Here is a 24,922-nt window from a genome sequence, read left to right as displayed (position 1 = left end):
CAAAAACAAATATTTGAAATAATTTATATTTTAAATGGCGCTCTCTGAGTTTTATCGATAGCAGAAATGCCGATGGCCAAACCAGTCCTGGTAAAATTGCCTAACGCCTGCTGGTGAATCATCGACAATGCAGCAATAAAATCGAATAGTCGCTGTTATGTCTCTGTTAACCTAACATAGTTCGCTGCTTCTTTTTTTGTCCGTCCCGTGGACTTTTCTCCAGAGGATTTTGTTTCCAATTCGCAAAAGAAAAACACAAATAAGCAACAGATCGTGTGTTGGCCAATAGCTCTGCAGCCAGTGCTCGATATTCACTTGGAAGAACCGCGCAAAAACGCAATAACGCAGCAGGAAAGTCGCGCCTCCGCCTCCCCACCAAAAAAAAATCACAAAAAAAAAGAAAAGATCTCGGATCGCACAGGGTTTTATTTTGGGCAACCGCAGTTGGACTGGTGGGTGCTTCGGTTCCCTCGACCTGTGGATAGTGCCCAGTGGCGTCGCGTCGCTTTGGATTATGTCATTTGTTTACGGGGAATTGCCGCAGGCCCAGTAGCCAATGTTGCATCCGAAAGAGGCAGCGAAAACCTGTAAAAATGTAGACTGTGTGCGTGTGTGTGTGGGCCAGTGCTAGTGTGTGTCCGTGTGCAGTGTGTGTCCCCGTGTGTTTGTGTGTGCAGATAATGGACGTTTAGTTTTTGGTCGAATCCGCAAGATATATAGTGAAATAGATATAGCCGAGAGATCCCAGGGAGCGGTAGCCATACATATATGTGCACAGCCACCGCTAACCGATGGCCACGTTTAATCCTGGCGCCAGCAGCAGTGCCGCCGACGTTCTGAGCGCCACCACAGCAACGGCTACTTTTCTGGTGCCCACCACTGCGGCAGTATCGCATCCTGGTGCCCATACCGCCCAGCTGCAGCTGGACCAATTCGGAGGCTTTTCGGCGGCGACGGCCACTCCCCTGCAGCACCATCACCATCAGCAGACCAACTCTTCGTACACCTTTGTGCAGATCAAGAGGGAACCCTGCCAGGTGTCCGAGATTAGCTCGAACAATTGTCACCAGCAACAGCAGCAACATCACCAACACCACCACCAGGTGCAGCATCAGGGCCTGTCCTCCGCCTCGATGACCGCCTCCTCCAAGACCATGTCCTCCTCCACACTGACCACTCTCGTCAAAATAGAGGCCCCCTCGCCAAAGGTATCGGAATTGGATAAGTCCTCAGGTAGGTGACACCCAGCCACTGGTCAAGAGCACTCCTCATCGCTTAATTACGATTCCATCAGGCAACTCCGTACCCATTGGCATCGCCGTGGCTAGGAAACGCCCGCAGGAAGCTCTGGTGCCGGCTATCAACACCCCCGCTACGCTGCCGCTGCAGCCACCACTCAACAAGGACTTGAACTGCTTCGGCATACGCGTCGCTGACCTCGGTGAGTGCCAAGCTACACAGAGAGAAATGTAGCACCATCTCAAGGAAATATTAAGTTCTTTGTGATATTGAAGGGGATGTAAACAGTTTTAAGTTATCTGCTATCTTAAAGATACCATTAGATTATTCTAGATGCTGTTTTCTATTTAAAATGATATGTAAATTTGAGCCAATCACTGTCTTTGTCATACATTTTTCCATCCGTGTACCTTCTGGGCATCTAATTCAATTGAGTCACCAGATTTGAGCGCCCCTAATGAACGGCGCGTCCCAAGGGACAACGTTATATGATGCTTATGATGCCAGGACGTGGACGTCGTTCAATTATGCCACTAATAAGATTGCCAACAAACGTTCAGCGCTGTGCGGAATTCCATCAGTAAGCAATGGCCAAGGGTGTCGTCTCCGCCGTAAACAACCCGCTGGAGTTTAGAGGGCAGGAATCATATGATGGCCGCCTGTTGTGCGGCTGTCGTTGTTGTGACAGCCACCGAATCGACTGGATTCGACTCAAAACGGCTCTTCCCCATATCCATCCGCCCTTGCGGGCAGAAGGAAACCCGGTGGTAAATCATACGAACTTCTAAAGCGGAAGTGAAACGAAAGTGAAACACATTGCGATTTGAGAAGGGAGGCTTTGCGTCGACTTGGCTCTTGTCGACTTGAAATTGCTCTTTAGATATGTTTATATCGTTTTGGGGGTGTGTTCTGTCGCCGAAGCCAGTCGAATTTCATTTTCCGGATTATTTTTAAAGCCTGCTAATGGTGAAATAATCAACCATGCCAACCATGACATGAACACTTTACGATCTTGGAAGGGTTTCTTTTTCATATCAATCTATTTACAAAATAGTACCATATGGGCCATAGCCTTAATCAAATGCAGGAAACTTTGTACTTGGTTTTAATCACTACATGGATGTAGTGATGTCATGTTATTCCTTTAAAGATCTCAAATTTATAACGTCTATAAATGGTTAGAGCGATATGATGGCAGGGAATTGAAACATTGCACTTAACCATGTTGAATATATAAGTTGTATTGCTTTGACTTTACAAAGTTGCACCTGGAATCGTCATTTAGTCACCTTTTATTATCAACGCTGATAAAATTGAAATCACAAGCTACTTTTAGCGGGCGTTTTTATTTTTACATATCCATTAAACTAAAAGTACAACGCTGCTACTAAAATCCAATGCAAAAACAGCTTGATTGCGTTTCGGAAATTTTGTTTTTATATATCTATTTTGGGTATTTCCCAGAAGTTCTCTTTTAGTAAAAAACTTTGACAAAACAGCTTCTGCTCGATGGGGGGTGTTTATATTCATGAATCAAATACTTTTTCCTTTTAGATTTTTAGGATGACTTCAATAAATACATATTTGAGCGGGTTCTAGTGCTTTCGAGTGCCGAAAAAACCCTTATAAAGTAGGCGCATTACTCATGGTTCGGCAATGAGCAGAGTATCGAGGGCTTCGGCTTAGTTAGCACGCTCCAGTGGAGCTGAAGCCAAAGTTCCAGTTGCGTGGGCGCCAGGCAGAGGAACATCAGAGCGGGAATCCAAAGACAGATTACTCATGGACCCATGGTGCTCGGGTGGGTTGTTCTTTCAGACTTCACGACAAGGTAGCGGCGGTGGCTGTTGCTAGAAGGAGTCTGGAATCTGTGCGAGTGTGGGGGAACCAGGAACAAGTAAGGCATCACCTATAAGGGATGCTTGAGCTGGATGCTTGGATGCATGAGTGATTCTCCGGGGATGGGAAACTAAAGGGGAACTGGGTAACAAACCGGGCGAATCATCCTCCAGGACGCAGGACCTAGCAACATGACACGCCGAATTGGATTCGGTAGACAACCATATGGCAGAGTCTTCCTAACGTGCCGCTGGTTATTATTTTTTTTTCCTTTCCTTGCCGCAAGTCACATGCTATTTATAAACGTTTGCCTGGGTAGTTTCTCGGTCCGAAACAAATCACTTGTCAAAAGATGTAGCTCTAATTGCGTTTGCGGAGATGGGACACTGTCGAATACTTGTCATTCATTTCGATTCGAGGGCGGTGGTGGGTTTCCCAATTCAGAAACCATAATGTAATCCACTTACAGGGCATCACGTACGTTTTAATCGAATTTTTGTAGAAATTATCCGGGCACAGTGTCTACGGGGGTGGGTTATTCGAAACGATTGGGATGTGTGATAGTTGCCTGGTTGGCGTGGTGGTGGGCGGTTGGGTGGTTCGGGCGCACGCGGTCACCAAATGCATAGTTCAAGGACACTGCAATATTTCACGTATACATACACATCTTCGCTTACAACTAAAGTTACACGGCAGGCCCGAAACTTTATTAAACAAACGAACGCCAAGCGAAGAGGTTGGCATATCTCTCAGAATTCCATTTCGGATTCAATGGTAAAGGAAAAAAGCGCCAAAATTCAACGAATCCTTTTGCTTTTTGCTTTCAGGTGCCACCAGTTGCGGCAATTTGTACTTTACGGGCAACGGCGACCTGATGACCACCGGCACAGCCACCGCCGAGGAACTGGCTCTGAGTGCAGCGGGTGTGAACCGGGCACCCTCCACCTTCTGGCAGTATCCAAGTGAGTTGTCCACGTTCAGAGCATGCTACAAGTAGATCCCCGGCAGAAATGAAAAAGAAAAACAAGAAGAACAATTAGTGCTCACCGTCACACTCTGTCTCCACCTCTCTATTTTGGTTCTCTCTCTTTTCCGTTGCGTTTTGTAGATGCATTACCCATTGAATCAGTGATTTCCATGTCACCCGCCACGGTGGGCCTGCAGTACTCGCGGGAGGCCAGTCGCGGACAGGTGGTGCTGCTGCCGGCCGGCCCAACAGCGCTCGGTAAGTGAGCCGGGATGATCGGCGACGATCTCCGCCATTCGCACTCCGCATGCCAGCACACCGGGACACCTACCTACCTAGGTGTTCTCGGTTAATTTGATTTCGAAACTCGATTCGCCAAAACAAAACTAATTCATGCTTTTAAACTGCGCTTCTCTCCCACCGCCACTCCCCCGACAACTCCAAACTCCAAAACTTCAAACTCCAAAACACCCGAACTTGAAACTCCGACTTAACTGAATCGCTACCACGACCATGCACAGCAGGCATATCAAATTTTCCCCTCTTAACGCCCACAGATCCGTTCCAGCAGGCAGCGGCTGCGGCGGCCTTCGTCTGGCCCTCGGCCTACATCCCACAGGCTCCGGCTCCTGGTGGTCATTCCGCTGCTGCAGCCGCCGCAGCTGCTTCGCTGCAGCCGACGCCCAACTTGTCCAGTTTGCCCAACTTCATCTTCCCCTCGATGGGCGGCCACCAGGCGCTGAGCACAACGCCGTCGTACGCGTCCACCCTGCAGCTGTATCTGGCCGCTGCGGCCACTGCGACGGGCAGCTCGACGATGTGCCAGCACAGCAATCAGCAGACCAGCACTACAACCACCAATTCCACCATTAATCTGAGCCTGGCCGCTGGTTCGGGGGTCACGCAAAGCGGCAATGCGGCTAGCAGCTTAAGCTCCAGCAGTAGTCTCAGCGCGAGTAGCTCCCGTTTCCTCAGCCTGGCCACTGGTCAGCCTGGTATTCCGTCACTCCTCTCCTTGCCGCCGCCGACAGGTATGAAGGAGGAGTACCCGATGCCACTGGCATTGCCACCCCTTGTGCCGCTCGAGGCGGCGCGGGATAAGGAGCAGGCCTTGAACCTGATGCGTCTGCCCACGCCGCCCACCTCGGCCACCATGGAGCCGTCTTCCCTAGGCCATGCAACGCCCCACCATCTCTTCCAGTCGGGTGCCATGGCTACGCCCACGCCAGCATTGCTCAACCTATCGATGCATGGCAACGGTGGAGAGCTGCCTGCTGCCACGCCTCTGCCTGCGGTCAGTGATGAAGCGGCGCTGAACTACAAGCTGCATGCACCGTTGACGCCGCAAACACCTCCTCGCCTGGCAGAGATTCCTGTGTCGGGATCGACTCAGCTCTTGCCGCAAATGCAGGATGTCAATATACAGACGGATACGCCCGTTTGCAGTGAAGACGAGAGCTTCCCTGGCTCAGCAAAGCCGCAGGATCCTGCTGCAGAAACATTTCCGCCTCCGACCCTTGTCCAGCCGCTGGAACTAACGAAACCCAGTGAAGCCAGCCATACCCAGCCGACCGAGTGCCATACCCAGACCGAACCCAGTGACATACCCAGTGCCAGCCAGGAGGAGTCGGCGGAGCAGACTCCCCCGGAACCCATAGAAACGATGTCGCAAGCCACGCAGGCAGATCAAACGGCGCCCGAGGACTTGACCGGCTTGGAGCTGCTCTCGAACATAAGCACCAATAGCAAGCCACTGGTGCGGGTAAAACAAGAGCCGGTGGAGCACATAGAGCAGCCACCGCCACAGCCGCAGCCTGTGAATATAATGCCCTCAGAGCCTACGCTGCCTACGCCGCCAATGCTGGAAATGGAGCCCACTTCAGCACCCGAACCACTTGGAGGTCTCAAGCTGCTGTGTGCACTGGCTGAGCAACGCATCCAGGAGGAGGTGGTGCAGGGCAGCAGTCTGTTTGCCACGCCGTCGTCCCGAACGCCCACTCCCACGTCGCTGGCTCCGGGAACGACAGCTGCGACGCCGCCCGTTTTCGAGGCCAAGTCGTGTTATGCCTTTGGGCAATCGCAGGGTTCCGTCTTCCCCTCCTCAACATCCTCCTTTCAGATGCCATTAAGCTCGCCCGGGTTCCCCTCTATGCAGGGCATCGAGCTGCCATCCACGTCGGCTGGTGCCGTTGCCGAACTGACTCCTGTGAAGCGCAAAAAGCACAAACATTCCAAGTCCTCAGGCAGCGACAGCCGCAAGTCGGCGCGTTGCAGCAAGAAAAGCAAGAAGAAGCGCCGCCACAGCAGCAGCCGCCAGCAATTCTCGGCTCCCGCGGAGGAGGATCTGGACCTGCAGGACGATCAGCTGCAGTCGGAGCTGCGCAGTGCCCTCCACGCCCTGGATCCCAGCTACGCGCAGCGCTTTGGCCAGGAGGTGTTTAGCATCATGGACAATAGCATGCGTATGCGACTGGCGGACATAACGCGGCAGTATCGCAAGAAGAAACGAAAGCTGGATGAGATTTCCAAGCACAAAAAGAAGAAGAAGTGCTCCAAGCAGCAGCTCCAACTCCAACAACAGCAGGCATTGCAACAGGCGGTGCAGCCACCTTCAGCTCTGCAACAGCCACAGATGACGCTGTCCAGTGTCCTGGGGTAAGTGGTCTACTCCAAAGTCATGTTACCCTTAACCTAATACTCTTTGTATTTTTCAGGACTTCATCCCCGCTGCGCGATTACAAGTTCCCAAAGTTTTCGAGCAGTAACCTTCAGGCGTCGAGTTTTTTGCGATTCCCGGACAAGACGCACTCCTTCCCCCCACCGCCGTCCCTACAGCAATCCCAACCGGAGCCCAATCCCTTGCCCAGTAGCAGCTCACCGAGTACCTCGTCGTTCGTCCGCCTGGAACCCAGCGCATTGGACGCGGCCGTTGCCATTGCACCAACTACCTCTGCGACTTCCACCTCCGGCTCACCGTCCACCAAGCAGGTGGTTTCTGCTGTGCGGAAGCAGCGAAAGATGAAGGCGAGCACCGTCGGCGCCGCTGGAGAGCAGACAGCGGCCACGGAGGCAAAGCGGCGGGTTAGCGCCATTGACCGCGAGCTTCAGCTGACCAGCGAGCACCTGTATCGCGATGAGACGCGTGTCCTCACGGACATGGGTGGTCTTTTCTATGCGGGTGTAATGAAGCCATTGCGTCCGCCAGATGTGTACTCCATCACATTGGACGGCGAGCGTGGCAACAAGTCGCATGTAATGTCGCGCGAGGATATACTCAAGGATACGGTAAGTGAATACTTGATTCCTAAGCATCTGATACAAGCATATTCATGATTATACTCTTTAAAGATCCTGGAGGTAGCTCCAAAGAGCGTGGAGAGTGTCCCAGTAGGCACGCGCCTGTGCGCCTACTGGAGTCAGCAGTACCGATGCCTTTATCCTGGACGTGCCATCGACTCCGAGCAGGTCATCGATGGAGCGGCCAGCAGCGCTACGAATGGGGCTACAACAGCGCCGGACTTCGTCAGCGTAGAGTTCGACGATGGCGACAGCGGCAGGATCCGCTTGCAGAACATCCGTATGCTCCTCAGCGATTATCCCATAGCAGGTGAGTGTTAATTTCGCACTTTCTTGGGTGTTAAGCTGTAAGCCCGGCACCATCTGTGCCCGTGGACACGACAGGCTTACTCCCCAACCCTCTATCCAAACATTATTTTCTTGTGTACGTGTCTCCTTATTTACTACTTTGTTATTTTCGTTCCTTCTGCCCGACAATCCCATTTAACCCATTGGAACAGAGTACAACGATAATCCCCTCTACTCAGTAGGCAAGCAGAAGCGAAGCGCTCTGCGCGGGGGTGAAAGTGGACCTGGCGGAGTCACTCAGGACCACTTGAGCGTGCCCGGCTGCGAGGATTCGCACAGCCATCATAGCCTGGGGATGAGTAGCGATAACACCACATCGCTGGCGGCAACTATGGAGTTGTTCACGCAGCGCAGTGAGAAGAAGCGTCTGAAGAAGAGCCTCAAGAAGATGTCCAAAGCTCAAAATGGCATTAGTCCGGCCACGGCAGTCAATGGTGGAGCTGATGCCGCTGCCTCGGGCGAAGGTGTCAGTGCCGAAGACGCCGCTCGTAAGCACCATAAGCACAAGAAGCGCAAGAAGCACAAGAAGCATCACCGCAAGAATGGCAGCGAAGAGCAGGAGCAACAGGTAGTCCAACAGGACTACTCTGCGGCTGGGCAGGATGCGACAGAGGCTCCTTCCACAGAGATGTCATCAGCAGCAGCGCCAACAGCGAGCCGCGTTAAGGTGGAGGTCAAAGTGAAGACAGAGCAGCTGGAGATGGAAGAGGAGGAGTCCGTATCCAATCTCATGTCAGAGATATCCGATGAGGTAAGCGGCAGCGATAACTTTTCCCCTTTTGTTTTTGAGAAACCCTTTTCTGTTTACTATTTATGCCAATTTTATTCACTTAAATGGAAACGTAAATATTTACAAAATCTGGTAGCAAAAGACCCGACTTTGTAATCAGTAAATGCTAATTGGCAATAACCTTTTTTGGTGATTCCCTATTCAGTATTTGAGTTTTGGAAATGGTAAAAATAATATTTGTATTACACAATTCGAATTATTTGATTAGAATACAATGGCAGTAGCTGTTAACTTAAAGGGTTGTCCGTCCCCTAATGAAAGGGTTGAAATAATCCCATTTTCTCTCGCAGGCCAAGGGCGACGATCTGGTCGAGCATAACAACTCCAAGGGAAGCAGCAAGATTGCGGCCTTCCTGCCGGAACGGCAGCTATGGGGTTGGTATGGTACCGCCTATCGCAAGGCGGGCGTCAAGGGACGCGCCAGAAAGCAATTTTACAAAACAATCAAAAGGGGAAAGGAGACTATCACGGTAAGTGTGCACATGCTCATATTTCAGTGCAATTATCGTATTTAATTTTGATTTTCCCTATTTGATGCTGCATTGCAGGTCGGGGACAGTGCAGTATTTCTATCGACGGGCAGACCAGATCGACCCTATATCGGACGCATTGAGTCCATGTGGGAAACGACCACGGGCAACAAGGTGGTGCGTGTGGCGTGGTTCTATCATCCGGAGGAGACGACCGGCTGTCCAAAATTGAAATTTCCGGTAAGGCATAGCATTGAATTCCCTACCGAGGGCAAAGTTATGAAGATTATTAACCTTTTTACTTTCACTAGGGTGCTCTTTTTGAATCGCCGCACGAGGATGAGAACGATGTGCAGACCATTTCGCATCGGTGTGAGGTGCTGCAGTTTGGCAGTTACTTCGAGAAGTTCGGTGCCGATTCGAAGCAATATCAATCCATATACGATAACAATGATACATATTATTTAGCCGGGCACTATAACCCAAGGTTACAAGTGCTAAAACTACAAGACGATATTCCAACTCTCGAAGAGCTGCAGGATACAAATACTACTACTACTACAGAAACTACTACCGAGGATTAAGCGAAAAGTGGATAGGCGTGGTTAGGCATAGTGCATACAGATCTATATATATACAATATATATACATTATACATATATTTTACTATACGTGAACAGATGGAGCAGATATATACCTATATGTATACAAATATTATTTCTATATATTTTAAAATGCATTACGTATTTCGTGAACTCAAAACAGCAAACAAAAAGAACACTGGCGAGAGTAAAAACAAGAGAGAGAACAAGGAACTAAGCAACAACTACTAAATTAATGTGTAGTTACGAGACGCGCAAGCAATTTTAAGTTTAATTTTGTAAAAACAAAACGACAAAACAGAAAGGGCGCTTCGATGTCGACAATGTTGATTCACTTCAAGTTCACCGAATGTTTACAAACGAAATGTGTGCTTCTACATCCCTTGGACCGTTTTGACCCTTTGGACACAACACACCCAACATAACACACCCAACATAACACACCCAACATAACACAACCAACATAACACAAGCAACATTAAACCAACCAACAAACAGAGCAAACTCTTGGATCAGAAGCTATAGCTACAGGATATGGGATACACTTGTTAATTGGCGTGTATACCTACATGTTTCAGATGAAATTTAGAACGTGTTTTAAAGATTTTAAGCAGGCAACATGCAGCAACTACTACTATAAATGTAACAATTCAATGTGATAGCAAAACAAAACCAGATGTTGATGTGTACAGAGGAGAGAATAAGTATAGATGATAAATAAGAGATCAAGCAGAATGTGTGTGTTGAATATTTACAGTTTGTTTTATTCAAGATGAACAGCAACGTATAAAATCAAACCTATCTTTAATTACATTAATAAACTTGCCGGATATATTGAAATCGCTGCTTTTACTTTTTTTAATTTTTAATTTGGTCTTCTAGGAAATTCAAAACTCCCATTTTAGTGCGACGTTCCAGATAATCCTGGAAATTTAATTCAAATAATTACATTCATACATTTGTACACTGAGAACAGTTTACACATTCGTCACACTGCAAACATGTGGAGTGTTCAGGCCTTGGTGGTGCATCTGCTGCTGCTCGGTTCCATCCTGAGCATCTACTTCCAATCGACCATCTTGTCGGATCTCGAACCGCTGAGCACACTGCGCGAATTGGGTTTGGAACCGCCGGCGGATCGTTTGGTGGTGTTCGTGGTCGATGGATTGCGGGCGCAATCCGTTTTGGCGGACCACTGCAGTGCAGTTCCTGACCTCCGGGAGCTGTTCGTTGACCAGGCATTAGTTGGCATCTCGCGGGCTTGCCCAACCACTGTAACTCGACCGGGACACATCGCCATCTTTGGCGGTTTCAACGAAGATCCTGCTGCAACGCTCACTAACTTTGCCTGGAATCCGTCCACGTTTGATACGGTCTTCAATAGGAGCAGGAACGCCATAGGTTGGATGCAGGACGAGGTTGCCAAGGTCTTCACTCACCTGCCCACCGGCGGAGCTCCACTGCGTTTTGAAACCTTCGCGAGATCGGACATTTCGGATAGGCTCAGGTTGGATCAGTGGACATTTGACAAGGTGCGCAATTTCCTGACCAATGAACAAAATGTGCAGCCATTGCGGGATGCTACCTCGGTGGTCTTCTTTGTGTATCTATCCGACATCGACCTTGCCGAGCACGCCCACATGCCCAACAGCCTGAATTTCCGGGAAAAGCTTAACTACACCCAACGTGGCATTCGGCAGACCTATGAACTCTTCGAAAGCGTTTTCAATGACAGTCGCACCGCTTACCTGATGACAGCGGATTATGGGATGAGTGAGTTGAGTTCATTTATCAGTTCACCATTACCCATGAGTCCCCCGTATATTTTAGGTCTGCGCGGTGGCGGCGGAGACCGCGAGGTGGAAACCCCTTTCATCCTCTGGGGTGCTGGTGTTAAGCGCAGGGCTCCCGATCCCCGCCAGAACTTCACTGCCAGTGAGAATGGGACCATACTGCCATTGTACCAGCTGGAACAGATTCAGCTGGCGCCCCTTATGTCCGCCCTAATTGGCCTACCACCCCCAATGAACAACATGGCTCTGATGCCACTCGGATTCCTGAACACCAGCGTTCAGTACGAGCTGCAGGTTCACCACCTGAACGCGATGCAGTTGCTGGCGCAGGCCAGGATTCTGATAAAGCGACATGAGGACGGTATACTTTATCTGTTGCTGCCCAAATTTAAAAGTCTGGGCTCGGCAGAGATAGAAAACTATCCGCAGATAATTAAGTATCTTGTGGCCAAGGAACAGTACGAGGAGGCACTAAAGGTGAGTCATAAAATCGCCAAGTTAGCTCAGGAATGCATGGAGTACTACCATGGTTACTATCACCTGCCCCTGCTGGTGGCCACCACTGCCTCCTACCTGGTGTGGTTTTACCTTCTGCTGTTGCGACTTACACGCGAGTCCAACCATCCGAAATCGGAGCGTAAGGGTTACCTAACATGGACCACTTTGATGATGTGCTTGGGAGGATTGGTGCTCCTGGAGCTAATAATATTGCAGAGGGTGCCCCACCTGACGGCCTTCTATCTGCTTCTGCCCTTCGGAATCCTCATCTTGGCCCTGGCTGAACGTCCCTGTCTGGATAAGGGGTTAATGTGCCAGTTCCCAGTCCTTCACGTGGTTGGGATCCTTGTGCCCGGTGTTCTCCTGATCTTGATGGCCTTCCACAACAGTCACATTGGGCTCCTCTACTTGCCGATAGTGTGCCTCAACAATCGCAGAGCCTTCTTCAGACCCACATTGAAGTTAATTTTCTGGCTTGTACTTGTCTTCCTGCTGAGTGGAATCCTTGTGGTCAAACAGAGCGCAAGCCTGCACTTTATCAACGATACCATTGGAGTTTACATTGGAAACAACCATGTGGTCTACTTCAGCATGATCTTATCCATCATTCGTCCTCTGATCCTGGGGCATCAGCACTCCACACGAGCTTGGATCGTCAACATGTCCGCTTTACTGGTTACAGCCTACGGAATCTATCAGTGGGATGCGAGTCAGCCAGTCTGCACCTATGTGTATGCTGCATGTTGGTCATACCTCCTCTTCGCCTTTCTATCAATCCCATATAGTGGGACAAAGGATCTAAGACGTCGCTTGGAGCTGATAATCTTCAATATGCTGACTGTGCACATAATGCTGACCACTTCAATCGGTTCGCTCTTTGTTCAGATCATGGTCACGGAGTTTGTGCTCGGACTGGAGCTCTACGAGGAGAGTTTCAGTTACGCAAATCTTAAAGATGCGATTACAAACCAGCAGCAGGAGAACCAAGGATTAGAGGTGTCTCGAAATGAAATTCCTATGAATCCGCTGGAGCACGTAAGGCAATCGTATCGCTATGCGGCACTAATACTCCTTTACTTATACGTATCCTTTTTTGGAACTGGCCACTGGTTCTTCAACTTTACATTCAAACCCATGACATCGCGACTTTTCTTGCCACAATTCCATCTGCACATGCTTGTGGTCTTTATCCTGCTAAAGGTATTCATTCCATCAATCATTGTCATATCGAGCATATACGCCCTGGTATCCTTTGGCCAAAGGAATGCCCGGTCTATCTTCATCTGCCTGTTCCTGATGAACGACGTCATGAGCTTGTACTTCTGCTACTTTGTGATTAATCGAGGTTCCAGGGAGAAGGTGCGAGAATCGTTAGACCGCCTTCTGGTGTCCCATGTCTTTATCATTCTGCTGCTTGTGTGCTCCTGGATAGCCAAGGGTTTCCTGGCCAACACCAAGAAGGACAAACCTATACCCAGAGCACAAGTCCAGGCTGTTACCAATAATGCTCAGGACAGTCAGGCTTAGATCAGCCCGGATTATGTGCCAAAATATCAATCTGCATTTTTATCTTAGCTGAATTATTCTGCTCCTATATCAATACATAAACCTATTAACAATAAACCTATAACTCCACAATAAAATAATATTTTTATACCAGTACAAATGATATTTAAGCATGTATTTGAAGTTCACTGTGGATCTAACGATATTACGTATACGACTAGTGGATTATTGTCAAAACTGACTACTGAGCCGTTTCTGATTATGACATCGCTAGACAGGCATTTGTTTTGGGGTTTCCCCACCCGACCCCATAATCCATTTGCATAGGGAGCAGACCGACGAATGCGTGTCTGTCGATGATGTTTAATGGGCACACATGGTTGCCCCGACTCTTGGTTGCCTCAGCCCCCCCAATGTCAGTGGATATTCCGTACCCTTTCCGGGTCTCCACCCGCTGTCAGATGCGTGCGTTGCCTGGCTGCGGGGGTCACGAGACTTGCCATCGATCCAACAGAAGGAAAATTTGCATTCGAAAGGCTTGGGAGATAGGAAAGAAGCGGGTTGGCGAGTGTGCGGATGCGTGCCTGGAAGACACAATAATTAAAAAGCGATTTGTCTAGAACCAGGTGGATTTAGGAAGCCAGAGGGTAGTGGGTAGGGGGCTTGGCGTGGTTCCGCCTCCGGCGGACAGGCCCCACCGAAAATGAGCACCACCCCGAAGTGGTACTGCCGCAACAAATCCCAGCCGATGCACACGTTCGCGGAAATCGGAAAATTGGGCCTGGAGCTGCGTCGGATTACCAAGCGGATTGTGATCGATGTAAACTCGGCGATTTTCAGTGAACATGTAAGTGGCTTGGAGTTCTCATTTAAATTGTTAGCCCATAAGCTGCCTTCAAAGGACACCATTTTGGAGGAGTGCGAGCGGGTGGTGGAGCAGTACTGGAACCTCAAGGATGAGACCAAAAATGCTGACTTCCAATCGCTATCCAAGAAGATCAAGCGAAGTCCCTACAATCAGCTGCTGATGAAGAAGTTCCATTTGATAATGGATCTCAATGACCGACGCTTTTGCCAGCTCACCTTTGTGCTGAAGCGAACGGTGGGTACTTGAATCCATTATCCTGGATGCGGAATGATCTTGAATCCCCTTTAGTTGAGCTTCCTGCTTCGCAAGGCCATGCAATCGGAGATGTGGCTGAATTGGGCTTTGCACATCACTCAGTTGTACAACAAGTGCCGCAAGGTGGAGAAGCCACTGGTTCCAGTCGAGGTGGATAAGCCACCGGGTGACGAAGAGCTGGATGAGGAGCCCAAGCTGAGTGGCAAGAGGAAGGAGGAGATGCCCGCCAATGTGTGCAGCAATATGTATCCTGCTCTGCTCCTGGCGCTCAAATCCATTGACTTTGGCTACGTTTTGCAGGTTCAAGTTGTTAGATAACCTATGACCTACTCCTTTTTATAGAGCTTTTATTTGGTATAGTTGGTGGCTCAGACTCGGGTGGAACAGAATGCTCTGGATTTGGTTTTTGGACTCTTCAACATGGGCGAGCAGGATGCCTGGCGGGAGCAGCAGAATCTGGAGTCCACCTCCTCCAGCCTGGAGATACTGCGCACCCTGAACATATCCGCCGCCGGCGATTACCAAACGTATTGCGATTCCGCCCAGGATTACAAGTCCATGCAGATGCAGATGGCGGAGGAGAGTCTGCAGGATCAGGATCGCCAGAGTCTGCGCTGCAAGCACACAGAGAGCTTTCTGCAGAAGGAGCGCGTGTTTATTGCCCAACTGATAGCCAAGGCCACGGAAATAAGTCCAACCATTTTCGGTGAGTTCCGAGGCATTTCAATTTCAATCAGGTGTAAACAGATTTTATGTGCATCCTGATAGATAATGGCAAAAAAGGTCCTGTGGATATGAATGCTTACATTGTGAAGGGCTTGCGACTGCTCTGGTCGTATGTAGGGATTATCTTGGATCACATATTGCTCTGGTGGATTGATAATCCCGTATCCTGCTATCGCTTAACCCATATCGACTCCATACGCAGCTGGCTCTATCATCAGAGTGTTAATGGTCAGTAAATTATATTATAAATATATTCATCAATAAAAATATCCAATATTTCTTATAGATATTCCAGAACCCGTTTTTTCAACACTCCGTGGAATTGGTGAGATCCTTACAGGATTCGTTTGCAACAACATTTGGGATCAACTCTTCCGTCTCACCCTAATATCTTCCAACAATACCAATCGTTTGGTGGATGTGGTAGCTGAGCAATATCGCGATTGCCCAAAGAATGTGATATATATATGCACATACTTTAATATATTCCATCATTCAAAGCATTCCATTCTTTCAGGAATTTAGTACTCCAACCGGCACCGTGTGGATCAGTATATTCGCCAACCTGGTCAATCTGAGTAATCAATATTTCTCCAATCTGGAGGCGCACAATAACTCCAGCCTGCTGCCGGTGGCTGAACAGATACCCATACTCCATAGGCTGGGTAAGATTGGCATAGGTTCTACACCACAGACTCACAATATATCGATGCACTTGCAGACCATTCGGTGCATTCCATGCGCCTCTGGGTCACCGAGCAGGCGAAGCTCCTTTGCTGCGAGTGGAAAATGGACCGCTTCTTTCAGATTCTGGAGCACGATGTCAAGCTGTGCCTGAATGTCTTCATTACCTTCCAACTGCCCAAACTCACTGCCGACCTGAGCGATATACTGATGTTGGTTTGCGTTGCCCTGCGCACCAAACTCATCGCCGAGGTCAACGCCAACATAGACAAGCTAAAGGTGACTTACTCGCACACTAGTAGTGAGTCGATACTAATTCCTAATCCTCCAGAAAACCACCGACGAGTGTGTTCAGATACTTTCCGCAGTTTGCCGAGTCCTCAGCCTGGCCAACTTTACGCTCTGTTTTCCGCCCGCCAGTTTCTGGCAACGCGAGGTGTACAACAACGATGAGAAGAGCCTCTATGTGGGCTATGTGCTGGACGAGATCTATCTGCCCACCATACGTGCCACCAAGGATATTGTCATACTCAAGCTGATCCTGAAGCTGATTTGTGAGGCCTGGCTGGACTTTATCTACCAGAAACGCATCCGCTTCAGTGTGAACGGAGCGGTTCGGTTGCTCAACGATTTCGACGATGTGCGTGAGTGGATCCTGGCCTGCAGTTTGTTGGATGAGGAGCAGCTGGATAAGCTGAGCAACCACGAGGTGCTGCGCATGTGCAAGGGTGTAGGCAAGATACTGCTCCGAAAGCCGGAGGATGTGATCTCCATCACCCAGTCGCCCAAATACGACAAGAAGGCGCGTAAGTTGTGGTTGAATATCTATGTGGATCCTTGTTGGTAAGTCTTTTTCTGGTCTTCTTGTAGAGGATGCCTCTGCCCAGGACACTCAGCTGCCCTCGGAGATGTTCGTCTCCAATCAGAAGCACTGGCTGCAACTGAGAGCCAGTGGAGGCAATGGATTTCCGTTCCTGAAACTCTGCTGCGGCGATATTGGCATGTAGATGACCTCGTCAGGGGGTACAAATGTTTATTGAGCCGCTAAAATGCTTTACAAAAGTGAGGGTCTAGAATATATTATATATATATATTAGAAAAAGGGCAACTATTGTTATGGTTTTTCTCTTATGTGGAAATCTCCCTTTAGGCGGGCACCTTGCGACTAATGATCTTTATCAGCTCATCCACGCGCTCGCTCTTGCCGGCGAACTGTTTTGGATGCGGTCCAATCATTTGAATGATCATCGGCACGTCTTGCGAGACCTGAAAAATAGCAAAATATTCGAATATTTGACAGCTGTCAATTTGGGCTATCCCGAATATAGGTCAATACCTCGAGGAATCGGACGAGGGCCTTCAGGGTGCGGAAGATCTGGTCTTCGTTGGGACTGCTCTGGAAGAACTGAAGAATGGCCATGGCCAGCTCCACGGCAATATCGTCGAATACCTGCAGATATATGTATCTTGCATTTACGATATTTTCTAATACTTAGCATACCACATACCACAGTCTTCACTTCCTTAATAGCAATGTTGTACAGGATCATGCTGCCAATGTTTTTCAGCTGCGGGCAATTGGATAGGATGCAGTGGACGGCCACCTTGGTGGTCACTCGTATGTTGGAGATGGTCTGACCATTGTACTCCCACTCTGAAATATACAACAGCCATTCGGAGGGACCCAGGTTCTCAAAAAGATTGCACATCTGAAACATATTAAGCATATATCAAACTAATACATCCATTATGCCATTGAGGAACCTACAAACATGGCCCAGGCCTGCTGCTCCTCGGGCGTCTGCTTGTCAATGTCCTGGGCGTAGTTCATCAGTGTGTGATCCCTTCGATCCTGGTGCAGAATGATGATCACATCGTCTTTGAGCGCCGCATAGGCCAGCGTGCGGATCAGGTGTATCCGTGTGTCCGGCGAGAAGGCCTGATTGTCGCGCAGGACGCGCTGCACGAAGATCAGAAAGTTGTCGCCCAGCGCCCAGGAGCCATCGTCCTCGATCAGATACTGATGGAGCTCCTCCATGGCCACCTCCTCCTCCTTGTAGATCTTGCCATCCAGCAGTTTCACTAGGCTCTCTAGCTCAGTCTTTATCTGTGGCGAGGCAAGTGGAAAGGATAAGATGTATGATGCATTTAGGGATGATTCGCCATTAGATAATATAAGTTACAGATTTACTGCACTTTTCAAAAGTGCATCTAATTGTTTACAAACAAATCGGATAGTTTGTAATATTGTATACAAGAAAACATTTTTGTTGGAGAATTTAGTAGTATATACAGCTTCCTACTCCTTGGACTTACATCGATGTCTTTGAGGACCAGCGCCGGTTCGCGTGGTACTTCCTTCTCCTCCGTGGACTTGGAGCGCTCCTTGCCGTTCTGGGACTGCTGTTGTTGGGCTGCGGGCTCTGACATCGCTGGTCTATTAATAGCCGGATGAGGAAATTATAATAATAAAATAAATTGTATACTCAAAAATAAATGAATATGCATTCGCATGGGACCACAACAAACTTTCGCTGCGCAAGAGCCATCAAATTGCAAGGATTTTCACTTTTTATGCGATATGGTATTATTTTTTACGATCCGCTTGCGATAATGTTGTAATTTTCAGCACAAATTGCCGATCAGGCGTGCTGAAATGTTTACAATTTCGGCAGAGGAAATATGTGAAAAATTTGATGTTTCATATAAACAAAGAGGCGGAAAAGCATTTAGCTTAATTAACAGCAGAGAAGCGCTGGGAAATGAAATGGGAAAAGGAAAAGCGGTTGCCGGCGACACAATTTGGTAGGGGAAAAGTTGTCAATCCGAAGTGTGACAGTAAAACTGAGGAAAACTCAAAATAGCCGCGGTATTTTTAGTTTTTTACTTTACGTAGACAAAAACAAGGTACAGAAGATTCTCAACTGGCAACACGAAATTGCATGCAATGTGATATAAACGATTTTTTCCGGCCTCAACCGACAGAAATTGGTCTTTATAATCAAATAAAAAGTTGAGATATTCCCAATTAATATGCATAATTTATAGATTTCCAAATTACTCACATGCTATTTTAGTAGAAGTGACACAGAAATTCCTACACTTTCGACACCAAATCGTGGGAAAGTCGCGAAGAAAACACAATTCAAAACTCAACTAGGGCACAAATGGTATCAGTTGTTTATTCAAAATCCCGAAGATGAATATATGGTTATTTATTTTCCAGATCATGCAACTTTTGTAGAACTTTTCATTGAATTCCGGAGATCGAGTAGCACGCGAACCGTTTTGGCAGAGAGTCGCCTCGAAATTGCCTCTGTTTGTTCGGAAAAGTTCCGTGGAAGTGTGAGGAAAAGTTTCGGAAAATGCGCACTCAAGCGCGTAGGAGCGATCTGTGAGTGTGTTCTTTCGGATATATCCGATCGGATCGGGTCTTTATAAATAGATACAAACGCCTCAGTTCGCTCGCGAGCGAATTGTGGCCAATGCAGCTGCACTGGAAGAAATTAGTGCGAAATGCGTGGGATTTTCGCACACTTTAAGCCTGCCCAGTTGCGCTTCAAATTGAATTTGCAGTGGTTTTTATTACACTCGGCAAGGGCAAGGACCATCCTTCACACGTCAATGCAATGTTAATGTGCGGGGGCGACCCGGCTGGGAAAGGTCGGGAAAAACACAAAAAGCCATTAAGTGGCAACCAAAATACATTCCAGGCCCAGCTGGAGGTCCTGTCGCCTTCTGAAAGCAACAAGTCTCACATTGCGTAGCCGAGATGTTGACCAAGGCCCAAGCTGCGGCCACTTTCATTTGGCTTTCGAGTGTTAAGCGCGTCGGTTGCTAAGTGGATCCTTATTAAAAACACACTCCTGCAATGAGAACGTCCATGAGGATTTCCCTGAGGCTGCTCGCACTCCTGGCCTGTGCCATCTGCTCGCAGGCTTCGCTGGAAAGGGAGAACAACGAGGGCCCCAATATGGCGAATGTGAGTTATCAATGGGATTAACTATTTCATTAAGAACCAACAGAAAGCGGAAATACATTGTGAAATTAGGGTATTTGTGTGCATAAGTTAAAAGTCTGCGGAGTTATAATCTAAATTGATAACGTGACGCATTGTTTAAAGTTCATTTGCAGTACATACCTAATTTAATAGTTGTTAGCTTATTAATCTTGATATAAATATGATTAATCGGCTTATTTGCAGCACAAGCTAAGTGGCGTTATACAATGGAAGTACGAGAAGCGACCATTTTGCAATGCATTTACAGGTAATTTTTGCAAAATACATAATATTATCCATTACAATCCGGACGATTTACAGGATGTGGACGAAAGCGTACGTATCCCTCGTATCCACCATTCTCGCTATTCAAACGCAACGAAGTCGATGAGAAACCCTATAACAATGAGTACTTATCTGAAGGTCTAAGTGATTTGATCGATATCAATGCCGAGCCCGCTGTGGAAAATGTCCAAAAGCAAATCATGTCGCAGGCCAAAATCTTCGAGGCCATCAAAGAGGCAAGCAAGGAAATCTTTCGACAAAAGAACAAACAGAAAATGTTGCAAAATGAAAAGGAGATGCAGCAGTTGGAGGAGCGCGAGAGCAAATAATTCGGAACTATCGAAATAATCGGATAAATCGGAATTATCGGAATAGTCGGATTTCTGGAAAGCAAATTGACTGGACGGTTACCACACTGGTTTTGTTATTGTACATACTATATTTATCCATGATTCCTTGAATTGTGAAGAATTCTACAGCACTGGCATTGCATTCAATAAAAATTGTTGACCTCACTTTCCTTTGTTTTATTGGTAAAACACCAGATTATACATAAACGTTTAGAGAGCTCATTATTTTTACCGCAATGAATATAGAATATGTTAACCTATGCTATCTCCTTGGGGCATTAGTAATTGGTAATCGCAGTGGGTTCTCGTATCAATGCATACTTAAGATAACGATAAGGACAATCATAAAAGGTATTTCAACAGCAAATAATTGGATTGCACCTACGAAACTTTTGCAAATAGTTATTTAACAAAAAACACATACATATTCATTTCAGCTTTATAATTTACATAAGTCTTAAAAGTAAAGAACAAGTTAAAAGTAACGTCATTGGTTATCACAAGAAACTATGTTAATTCATAAAAGTTATTTCCGAAATCAAATAATAATTAATGAATTTATTGTACACTCCTTGTTTTTTATCTGATGGCAATCTCTTATCATTCCAAATAAACGGAATGGATTGCTGGCCACTTAACTCTTGAATTTCATCATCGCTATGCTTTTATGGTAATTTGGGAACCTTTTTGGACAAACGCACTCGCACTCCATGTTTGGGCATCAGGGCAATGCCACTGTTCTCGAACTCTATTTCGCTCCTGCTCATCACCTCAACATTGAAGTTCTGCAGGATCTTGATGATGGCCAGTTTGGAGTTAATGCGACCCATCCTCTGGGCAATGCAAATCCTGGGACCCTCGCCAAACGGCATGAATGCAGTGGGATTATAATTGCGACTCTCCTCCGAGAAGCGTTCGGGATCATAAGTCTCAGGATCCGGGAAGTACTCCGCATCATGGTGAATGCCTTAATGAACAAAGCTACATTGATAGTCTTGATGATAGCTTTATATTCATGGTGAAATGCAAAACAAAGCTCTCATGTTATAAGCTAACAATTATTATATACAAAATAGCTTAAAAGTTGATTTGTACAATAATTTAAGTATATAGATCTTAGAATTCGTTGATTTACTGTTCATCTATGATGAGTTGCTGTTTAGTTAACTAGCAACTCTATTTTAAAATAGAAGCAACCGGTTTAGGAGTATATGTTTTATATAATATTTAATATTAAATTCTTCTTAATTGAAAGTTAATCTTATTTCTTACTATATTCCTTTATGTAGGGTTACATTGCGGGCTTGATGATTTGCCTTGGACATTACTCGCACCGAAGTGGATCCCCAGCTTATGCCGGCAGTGTGGAGTTCTTGGGGCTGCTGCTTCTCGGACCAGGGTTCGAAATTGAAATGGAAGCCCTCCAGGTCCTGGCAATCCACATGGGGATTACCTCCGTCGCGCAGTCTCTGCATAACGTGCTCCCTCACTCGGGTTATTCCATCTGAGTTGCGACAAATTATGGCGGCCAGACTGGTCTTGTAGATCTCCGCCAATTGAGCTTCAAAATCAGGATGAACATGGTTCTTAATGAGGAAATAGGAATTCCAAGGACACTCACCTTTGGTGAACTTCTGTGGGCCCATTTTCCGTTCGTACCAATGGGAGTCACCTAGTTTCAGGCGTAGGAACTGGTCGGAGACCATGCAACTGAGCAGCGGACCAAAGATAGCTCCATCCAGTGGCGGCTCACTAAGTGCTCCCGTATAAACGTCCACATCTTGCGGAGATCTAAAAAGCAAAAGTGTTTACCCTTAAGGCAATACTATAAATGAGAACCTTACTTACTCATAAATCTGCCGGATGGAATCCAGAGTAGCGTTGTCAATGGCCTGAGACATCTCCTCCCAAGTGTCCACCGGCGGCAGGCGGCAATGGCGACGGAAGACTGGATACGAGGGTATGCCATGATCGCGACCCCTCTGAATGTTCAAGGAGACCAAATCGAGTCCACAAAGCGGCACCCTATCCTCTGCGGTGCCTTCGAAAAGCTTCTGCGTGACCTCCAGTGAAAAGAAGCGATCCACTTGCATCACCGGCGTATTGGCCGCTGTCATCAGGGCGTGATCAATTCCATGCTCCGCCCAGAGCGAGAATGGATTGAAGAGCATCTTGTGCAGTTCCATGGCCTCGGAACTGCTGTTATCCCTCGAGATATTGAACAAACCCGGTAGAAGGGTGTGTGCAAATCGGAATGCGGCTGCTGCAAAACAATTGGCAATACTTGGATCCACCTCCGGATCATATGTATCCGGAGCATTTAGATTGTCTTTGGCAGGCAGCAAGCCCTTGGCCTCGCTGATATTCTTTCCCAGCAGCACTGGCAAAAACTCATTGTATGTGACGTGTGCCATCTGAGCACCGAGAATCTTCCGGGCCTCCTGGTAGAGCCGCTCGTCTTCCCAATGTGGATTCTGCTTCTGCAGTTGCCGAGCCAAATAGTTGTGATGTCTGGCCCACAGCAGATGCATGGATGTGAGCAGCAGGTTCTCATTGGCCCGATCATCGCCGGACTCGAAGCAGTATTTACCCAGTCGGGTCATCTGGACACGATTGCAGCCATCTGCCGGATTCGAGGAAATGGGCAATAGCTGGCGACCATCATCCGTAACAAACATCCGAAGAGATCCATTGATAAAGCTGCGCAGCTGATTCTGCCGCTGCTCCAGATTGCCGTACACGACGGAGGCATCGATAAATGCCGTGGCCTGGTTCAGCTGCATCCGTGGACCAAATCTACCCGTTGGCGCTGGAGCAGATCTCACGAAATTCATGCAACTGATGTTGTACTGCTTGTAGTAGGGATCATCGGGCAGAATATCAACCGGATAGCATTCCGGATGCTGCTCGCGGGTGGCAGCCACACAACAATCGATGGACTCACCCTCCTGAGAAGTGGTTAGCGATGTGGCTGTGATGTCATGGTCCATGAACTGACCAAAAACGGCCAGCATCACCGTAAAATTCGAGTCCGTCTCGTAGCTGGAACGATGGATTTTCAGAGAGACCTGACGAGCCGGCGGTAGCCGTCCATGATGACTAACTCGCGGAGCAGAAATACCATCCGCATAGTCCGGCGACACCATGCGACGGTATGGAACCATCGATGCTCCGTAGGTCCTGGGATGTTGTTTATTGTTACACACCCCGGTGGATCTTCTGTAGCGGGCATTGAAATCGCATTCCAAACGGAGTACCGTAGGATCAGGCAGAAGTATCTTGGGTCCCCAACCAATGTTGCTGCGTCCCGGCTGCTTGGTGTAGTTAAACCTCTTGGCTATGTCTATGGTGGCCTGGTTCTCCACATAGCCGCGACGTGCCAGCTTCCTTGCCTCTGGATTCGTGCTCAGGGAACGATAGTGTCGGAAGGACGGCGTATTCACCTCGTTCGGCTGCAGACCCTCCTCCAGTATTTCCCGATCTCCCAGTGCCTTAATCCCAGCACTGACCGCCTGTGCACCATCATGATGACCCAGTGCCGCCTGCTGCAGCGCCCACTCCGCCGCCGGTTCGTCTGGCAGTGGCCTATTTGGGGCCAATTCGCTATCCGATCCATTGACGACGAAAAAAAAGCTGGGACCCCCATCCGCTCTGCCCAGGGAATCGCTGAACACCAGGGCCAGGCACAGGGCGGTAAATACTATCGCTCTGCGGTTGGGAAAGTGAAATTACTTTGTGGTTTGCTTGCTGCGGTTAAGCGCGACTAAACGTTCACAATGGGTTAATTGTGTATTAAATATCCCAATGGAGGGGGATGGCAAATTTGCTTTTCACTGTTTAAGTTTCTTTAAAGGGGGCAAAAGTATGCAGGTGAGCATAGTTATTTAAGGCTGGGACAAAATCCCAAAAAGGCTAATCAAAATCAATATTACAATTTAGTGCCTATAGCAATAGTTTCTAAGGATAGGGAATTTTCAAAGGTGTTCTTTTGCCGCACTTCCAACTCTTCGTGTAACACTCACATAAGGGTGATGCCCATGCAGCACTGGAACTGTCGCATCTTATTGCGTCGCGCGCGCGGAGAAACACCCGGGAAGACACGCTCCGGTCCCTGATACGGCGGCAGGACAACGTATCCGGAGCCACTGGGAACGGCATCGGTAAGCGGCGTTGTTTCGTCCGTCATGATCAAAGTTAAACTGATGCGCACCGGCGACAAATGCAAACAGCACAGCTGCCAGCCAGGCCGACTCTAGAGTTGCCCCGAACACACTTGGTGGGCTTCCGACTCTCCGTTCGCCACACTTCAGATACTTTCGCCGGCAGAGACCGGCTGTGACAAAGCAACTTAGTTTATAATATTTTATAATGCCTGCGTTTGAGCGACGCAACAACAAGGCAGGCAACT

General features: G+C 48.0%; 7 protein-coding genes across 11 annotated transcripts; 4 read left to right on the top strand and 3 right to left on the bottom strand.

Moving 5' to 3' along the window:
• Nucleotides 1-166: 166 nt before the first annotated feature.
• On the top strand, nucleotides 167-10,389 carry LOC6607483 (protein winged eye). 5 transcript variants are annotated; one of them, XM_032723633.1, is made up of 11 exons: nucleotides 167-1,233; nucleotides 1,295-1,441; nucleotides 3,903-4,037; nucleotides 4,184-4,300; nucleotides 4,600-6,697; nucleotides 6,757-7,327; nucleotides 7,391-7,649; nucleotides 7,840-8,438; nucleotides 8,768-8,947; nucleotides 9,026-9,187; nucleotides 9,259-10,389. In XM_032723633.1, the coding sequence occupies exons 1-11, from the start codon at nucleotides 792-794 to the stop codon at nucleotides 9,529-9,531; spliced, it is 4,983 nt and encodes a 1,660-aa protein (XP_032579524.1). In that variant the 5' UTR covers nucleotides 167-791; the 3' UTR covers nucleotides 9,532-10,389. The 5 variants fall into 5 exon arrangements, with proteins under 5 accessions (XP_032579524.1, XP_032579521.1, XP_032579523.1 ...); XM_032723630.1 differs by having other exon boundaries at nucleotides 4,567-6,697; XM_032723632.1 differs by having other exon boundaries at nucleotides 4,564-6,697; nucleotides 7,867-8,438.
• Nucleotides 10,390-10,502: 113 nt separating this feature from the next.
• On the top strand, nucleotides 10,503-13,496 carry LOC6607482 (GPI ethanolamine phosphate transferase 1). Its single transcript, XM_002032215.2, has 2 exons — nucleotides 10,503-11,322; nucleotides 11,380-13,496. Exons 1-2 carry the CDS (start codon nucleotides 10,551-10,553, stop codon nucleotides 13,365-13,367), a joined length of 2,760 nt encoding a protein of 919 aa, XP_002032251.1. The 5' UTR covers nucleotides 10,503-10,550; the 3' UTR covers nucleotides 13,368-13,496.
• Nucleotides 13,497-14,049: 553 nt separating this feature from the next.
• LOC6607480 lies at nucleotides 14,050-16,987 on the top strand. The gene is made up of 10 exons (XM_032720941.1): nucleotides 14,050-14,193; nucleotides 14,248-14,448; nucleotides 14,503-14,769; nucleotides 14,830-15,175; nucleotides 15,238-15,423; nucleotides 15,482-15,651; nucleotides 15,713-15,860; nucleotides 15,917-16,158; nucleotides 16,211-16,685; nucleotides 16,750-16,987. Exons 1-10 carry the CDS (start codon nucleotides 14,050-14,052, stop codon nucleotides 16,884-16,886), a joined length of 2,316 nt encoding a protein of 771 aa, XP_032576832.1. The 3' UTR covers nucleotides 16,887-16,987.
• On the bottom strand, nucleotides 16,896-19,185 carry LOC6607479. The gene is made up of 6 exons (XM_032720942.1): nucleotides 18,945-19,185; nucleotides 18,196-18,316; nucleotides 17,648-17,986; nucleotides 17,388-17,588; nucleotides 17,216-17,329; nucleotides 16,896-17,145 (listed from the first exon to the last, which is right to left on the bottom strand). The coding sequence occupies exons 2-6, from the start codon at nucleotides 18,307-18,309 to the stop codon at nucleotides 17,026-17,028; spliced, it is 888 nt and encodes a 295-aa protein (XP_032576833.1). The 5' UTR covers nucleotides 18,310-18,316; nucleotides 18,945-19,185; the 3' UTR covers nucleotides 16,896-17,025.
• Nucleotides 19,186-19,254: 69 nt separating this feature from the next.
• On the top strand, nucleotides 19,255-20,679 carry LOC6607478 (cardioactive peptide). Its single transcript, XM_002032211.2, has 3 exons — nucleotides 19,255-19,861; nucleotides 20,084-20,147; nucleotides 20,201-20,679. Exons 1-3 carry the CDS (start codon nucleotides 19,751-19,753, stop codon nucleotides 20,491-20,493), a joined length of 468 nt encoding a protein of 155 aa, XP_002032247.1. The 5' UTR covers nucleotides 19,255-19,750; the 3' UTR covers nucleotides 20,494-20,679.
• On the bottom strand, nucleotides 20,584-21,482 carry LOC6607477 (probable cytochrome P450 6d4; the record flags this gene model as incomplete). Its single annotated transcript, XM_032720943.1, has 1 exon — nucleotides 20,584-21,482. A coding segment is annotated over one exon (303 nt), but the record flags the coding sequence as incomplete, so codon positions are not given.
• Nucleotides 21,482-24,872, bottom strand: LOC6607476 (chorion peroxidase). The gene is made up of 4 exons (XM_002032209.2): nucleotides 24,537-24,872; nucleotides 22,363-24,222; nucleotides 22,136-22,305; nucleotides 21,482-22,075 (listed from the first exon to the last, which is right to left on the bottom strand). Exons 1-4 carry the CDS (start codon nucleotides 24,698-24,700, stop codon nucleotides 21,786-21,788), a joined length of 2,484 nt encoding a protein of 827 aa, XP_002032245.1. The 5' UTR covers nucleotides 24,701-24,872; the 3' UTR covers nucleotides 21,482-21,785.
• Between the last annotated feature and the right edge of the window lie 50 nt (nucleotides 24,873-24,922).

The sequence above is a fragment of the Drosophila sechellia genome, chromosome 3R, assembly GCF_004382195.2.
Source record: "Drosophila sechellia strain sech25 chromosome 3R, ASM438219v1, whole genome shotgun sequence".
NCBI classification, from domain to species: Eukaryota; Metazoa; Arthropoda; class Insecta; order Diptera; family Drosophilidae; genus Drosophila; species Drosophila sechellia.
The sequence above is the reverse complement of the archived record's forward strand: the minus strand, read 5'-3'. Positions and strand labels throughout refer to the sequence as shown.

Bases quoted from the DNA above. Each gene is read 5' to 3' on its own strand.
- LOC6607483 (XM_032723629.1), top strand. From the start codon at position 792: ATGGCCACGTTTAATCCTGGCGCCAGCAGCAGTGCCGCCGACGTTCTG. The intron at 1,234-1,294 runs GTAGGTGACACC...CGATTCCATCAG, and splicing joins GGAATTGGATAAGTCCTCAG to GCAACTCCGTACCCATTGGC. The intron at 9,188-9,258 runs GTAAGGCATAGC...TACTTTCACTAG, and splicing joins GTCCAAAATTGAAATTTCCG to GGTGCTCTTTTTGAATCGCC.
- LOC6607482 (XM_002032215.2), top strand. From the start codon at position 10,551: ATGTGGAGTGTTCAGGCCTTGGTGGTGCATCTGCTGCTGCTCGGTTCC. The intron at 11,323-11,379 runs GTGAGTTGAGTT...CGTATATTTTAG, and splicing joins GACAGCGGATTATGGGATGA to GTCTGCGCGGTGGCGGCGGA.
- LOC6607480 (XM_032720941.1), top strand. From the start codon at position 14,050: ATGAGCACCACCCCGAAGTGGTACTGCCGCAACAAATCCCAGCCGATG. The intron at 14,194-14,247 runs GTAAGTGGCTTG...CTGCCTTCAAAG, and splicing joins CGGCGATTTTCAGTGAACAT to GACACCATTTTGGAGGAGTG. The intron at 16,159-16,210 runs GTGACTTACTCG...CTAATCCTCCAG, and splicing joins CCAACATAGACAAGCTAAAG to AAAACCACCGACGAGTGTGT.
- LOC6607479 (XM_032720942.1), bottom strand. From the start codon at position 18,309: ATGTCAGAGCCCGCAGCCCAACAACAGCAGTCCCAGAACGGCAAGGAG. The intron at 17,987-18,195 runs GTAAGTCCAAGG...GCCTCGCCACAG, and splicing joins TGGTCCTCAAAGACATCGAT to ATAAAGACTGAGCTAGAGAG. The intron at 17,589-17,647 runs GTAGGTTCCTCA...AATATGTTTCAG, and splicing joins AGCAGGCCTGGGCCATGTTT to ATGTGCAATCTTTTTGAGAA.
- LOC6607478 (XM_002032211.2), top strand. From the start codon at position 19,751: ATGAGAACGTCCATGAGGATTTCCCTGAGGCTGCTCGCACTCCTGGCC. The intron at 19,862-20,083 runs GTGAGTTATCAA...GCTTATTTGCAG, and splicing joins AGGGCCCCAATATGGCGAAT to CACAAGCTAAGTGGCGTTAT. The intron at 20,148-20,200 runs GTAATTTTTGCA...GACGATTTACAG, and splicing joins ATTTTGCAATGCATTTACAG to GATGTGGACGAAAGCGTACG.
- LOC6607476 (XM_002032209.2), bottom strand. From the start codon at position 24,700: ATGACGGACGAAACAACGCCGCTTACCGATGCCGTTCCCAGTGGCTCC. The intron at 22,306-22,362 runs GTAAGTAAGGTT...TTTGCTTTTTAG, and splicing joins TCCATCCGGCAGATTTATGA to ATCTCCGCAAGATGTGGACG. The intron at 22,076-22,135 runs GTGAGTGTCCTT...CTGATTTTGAAG, and splicing joins CCCACAGAAGTTCACCAAAG to CTCAATTGGCGGAGATCTAC.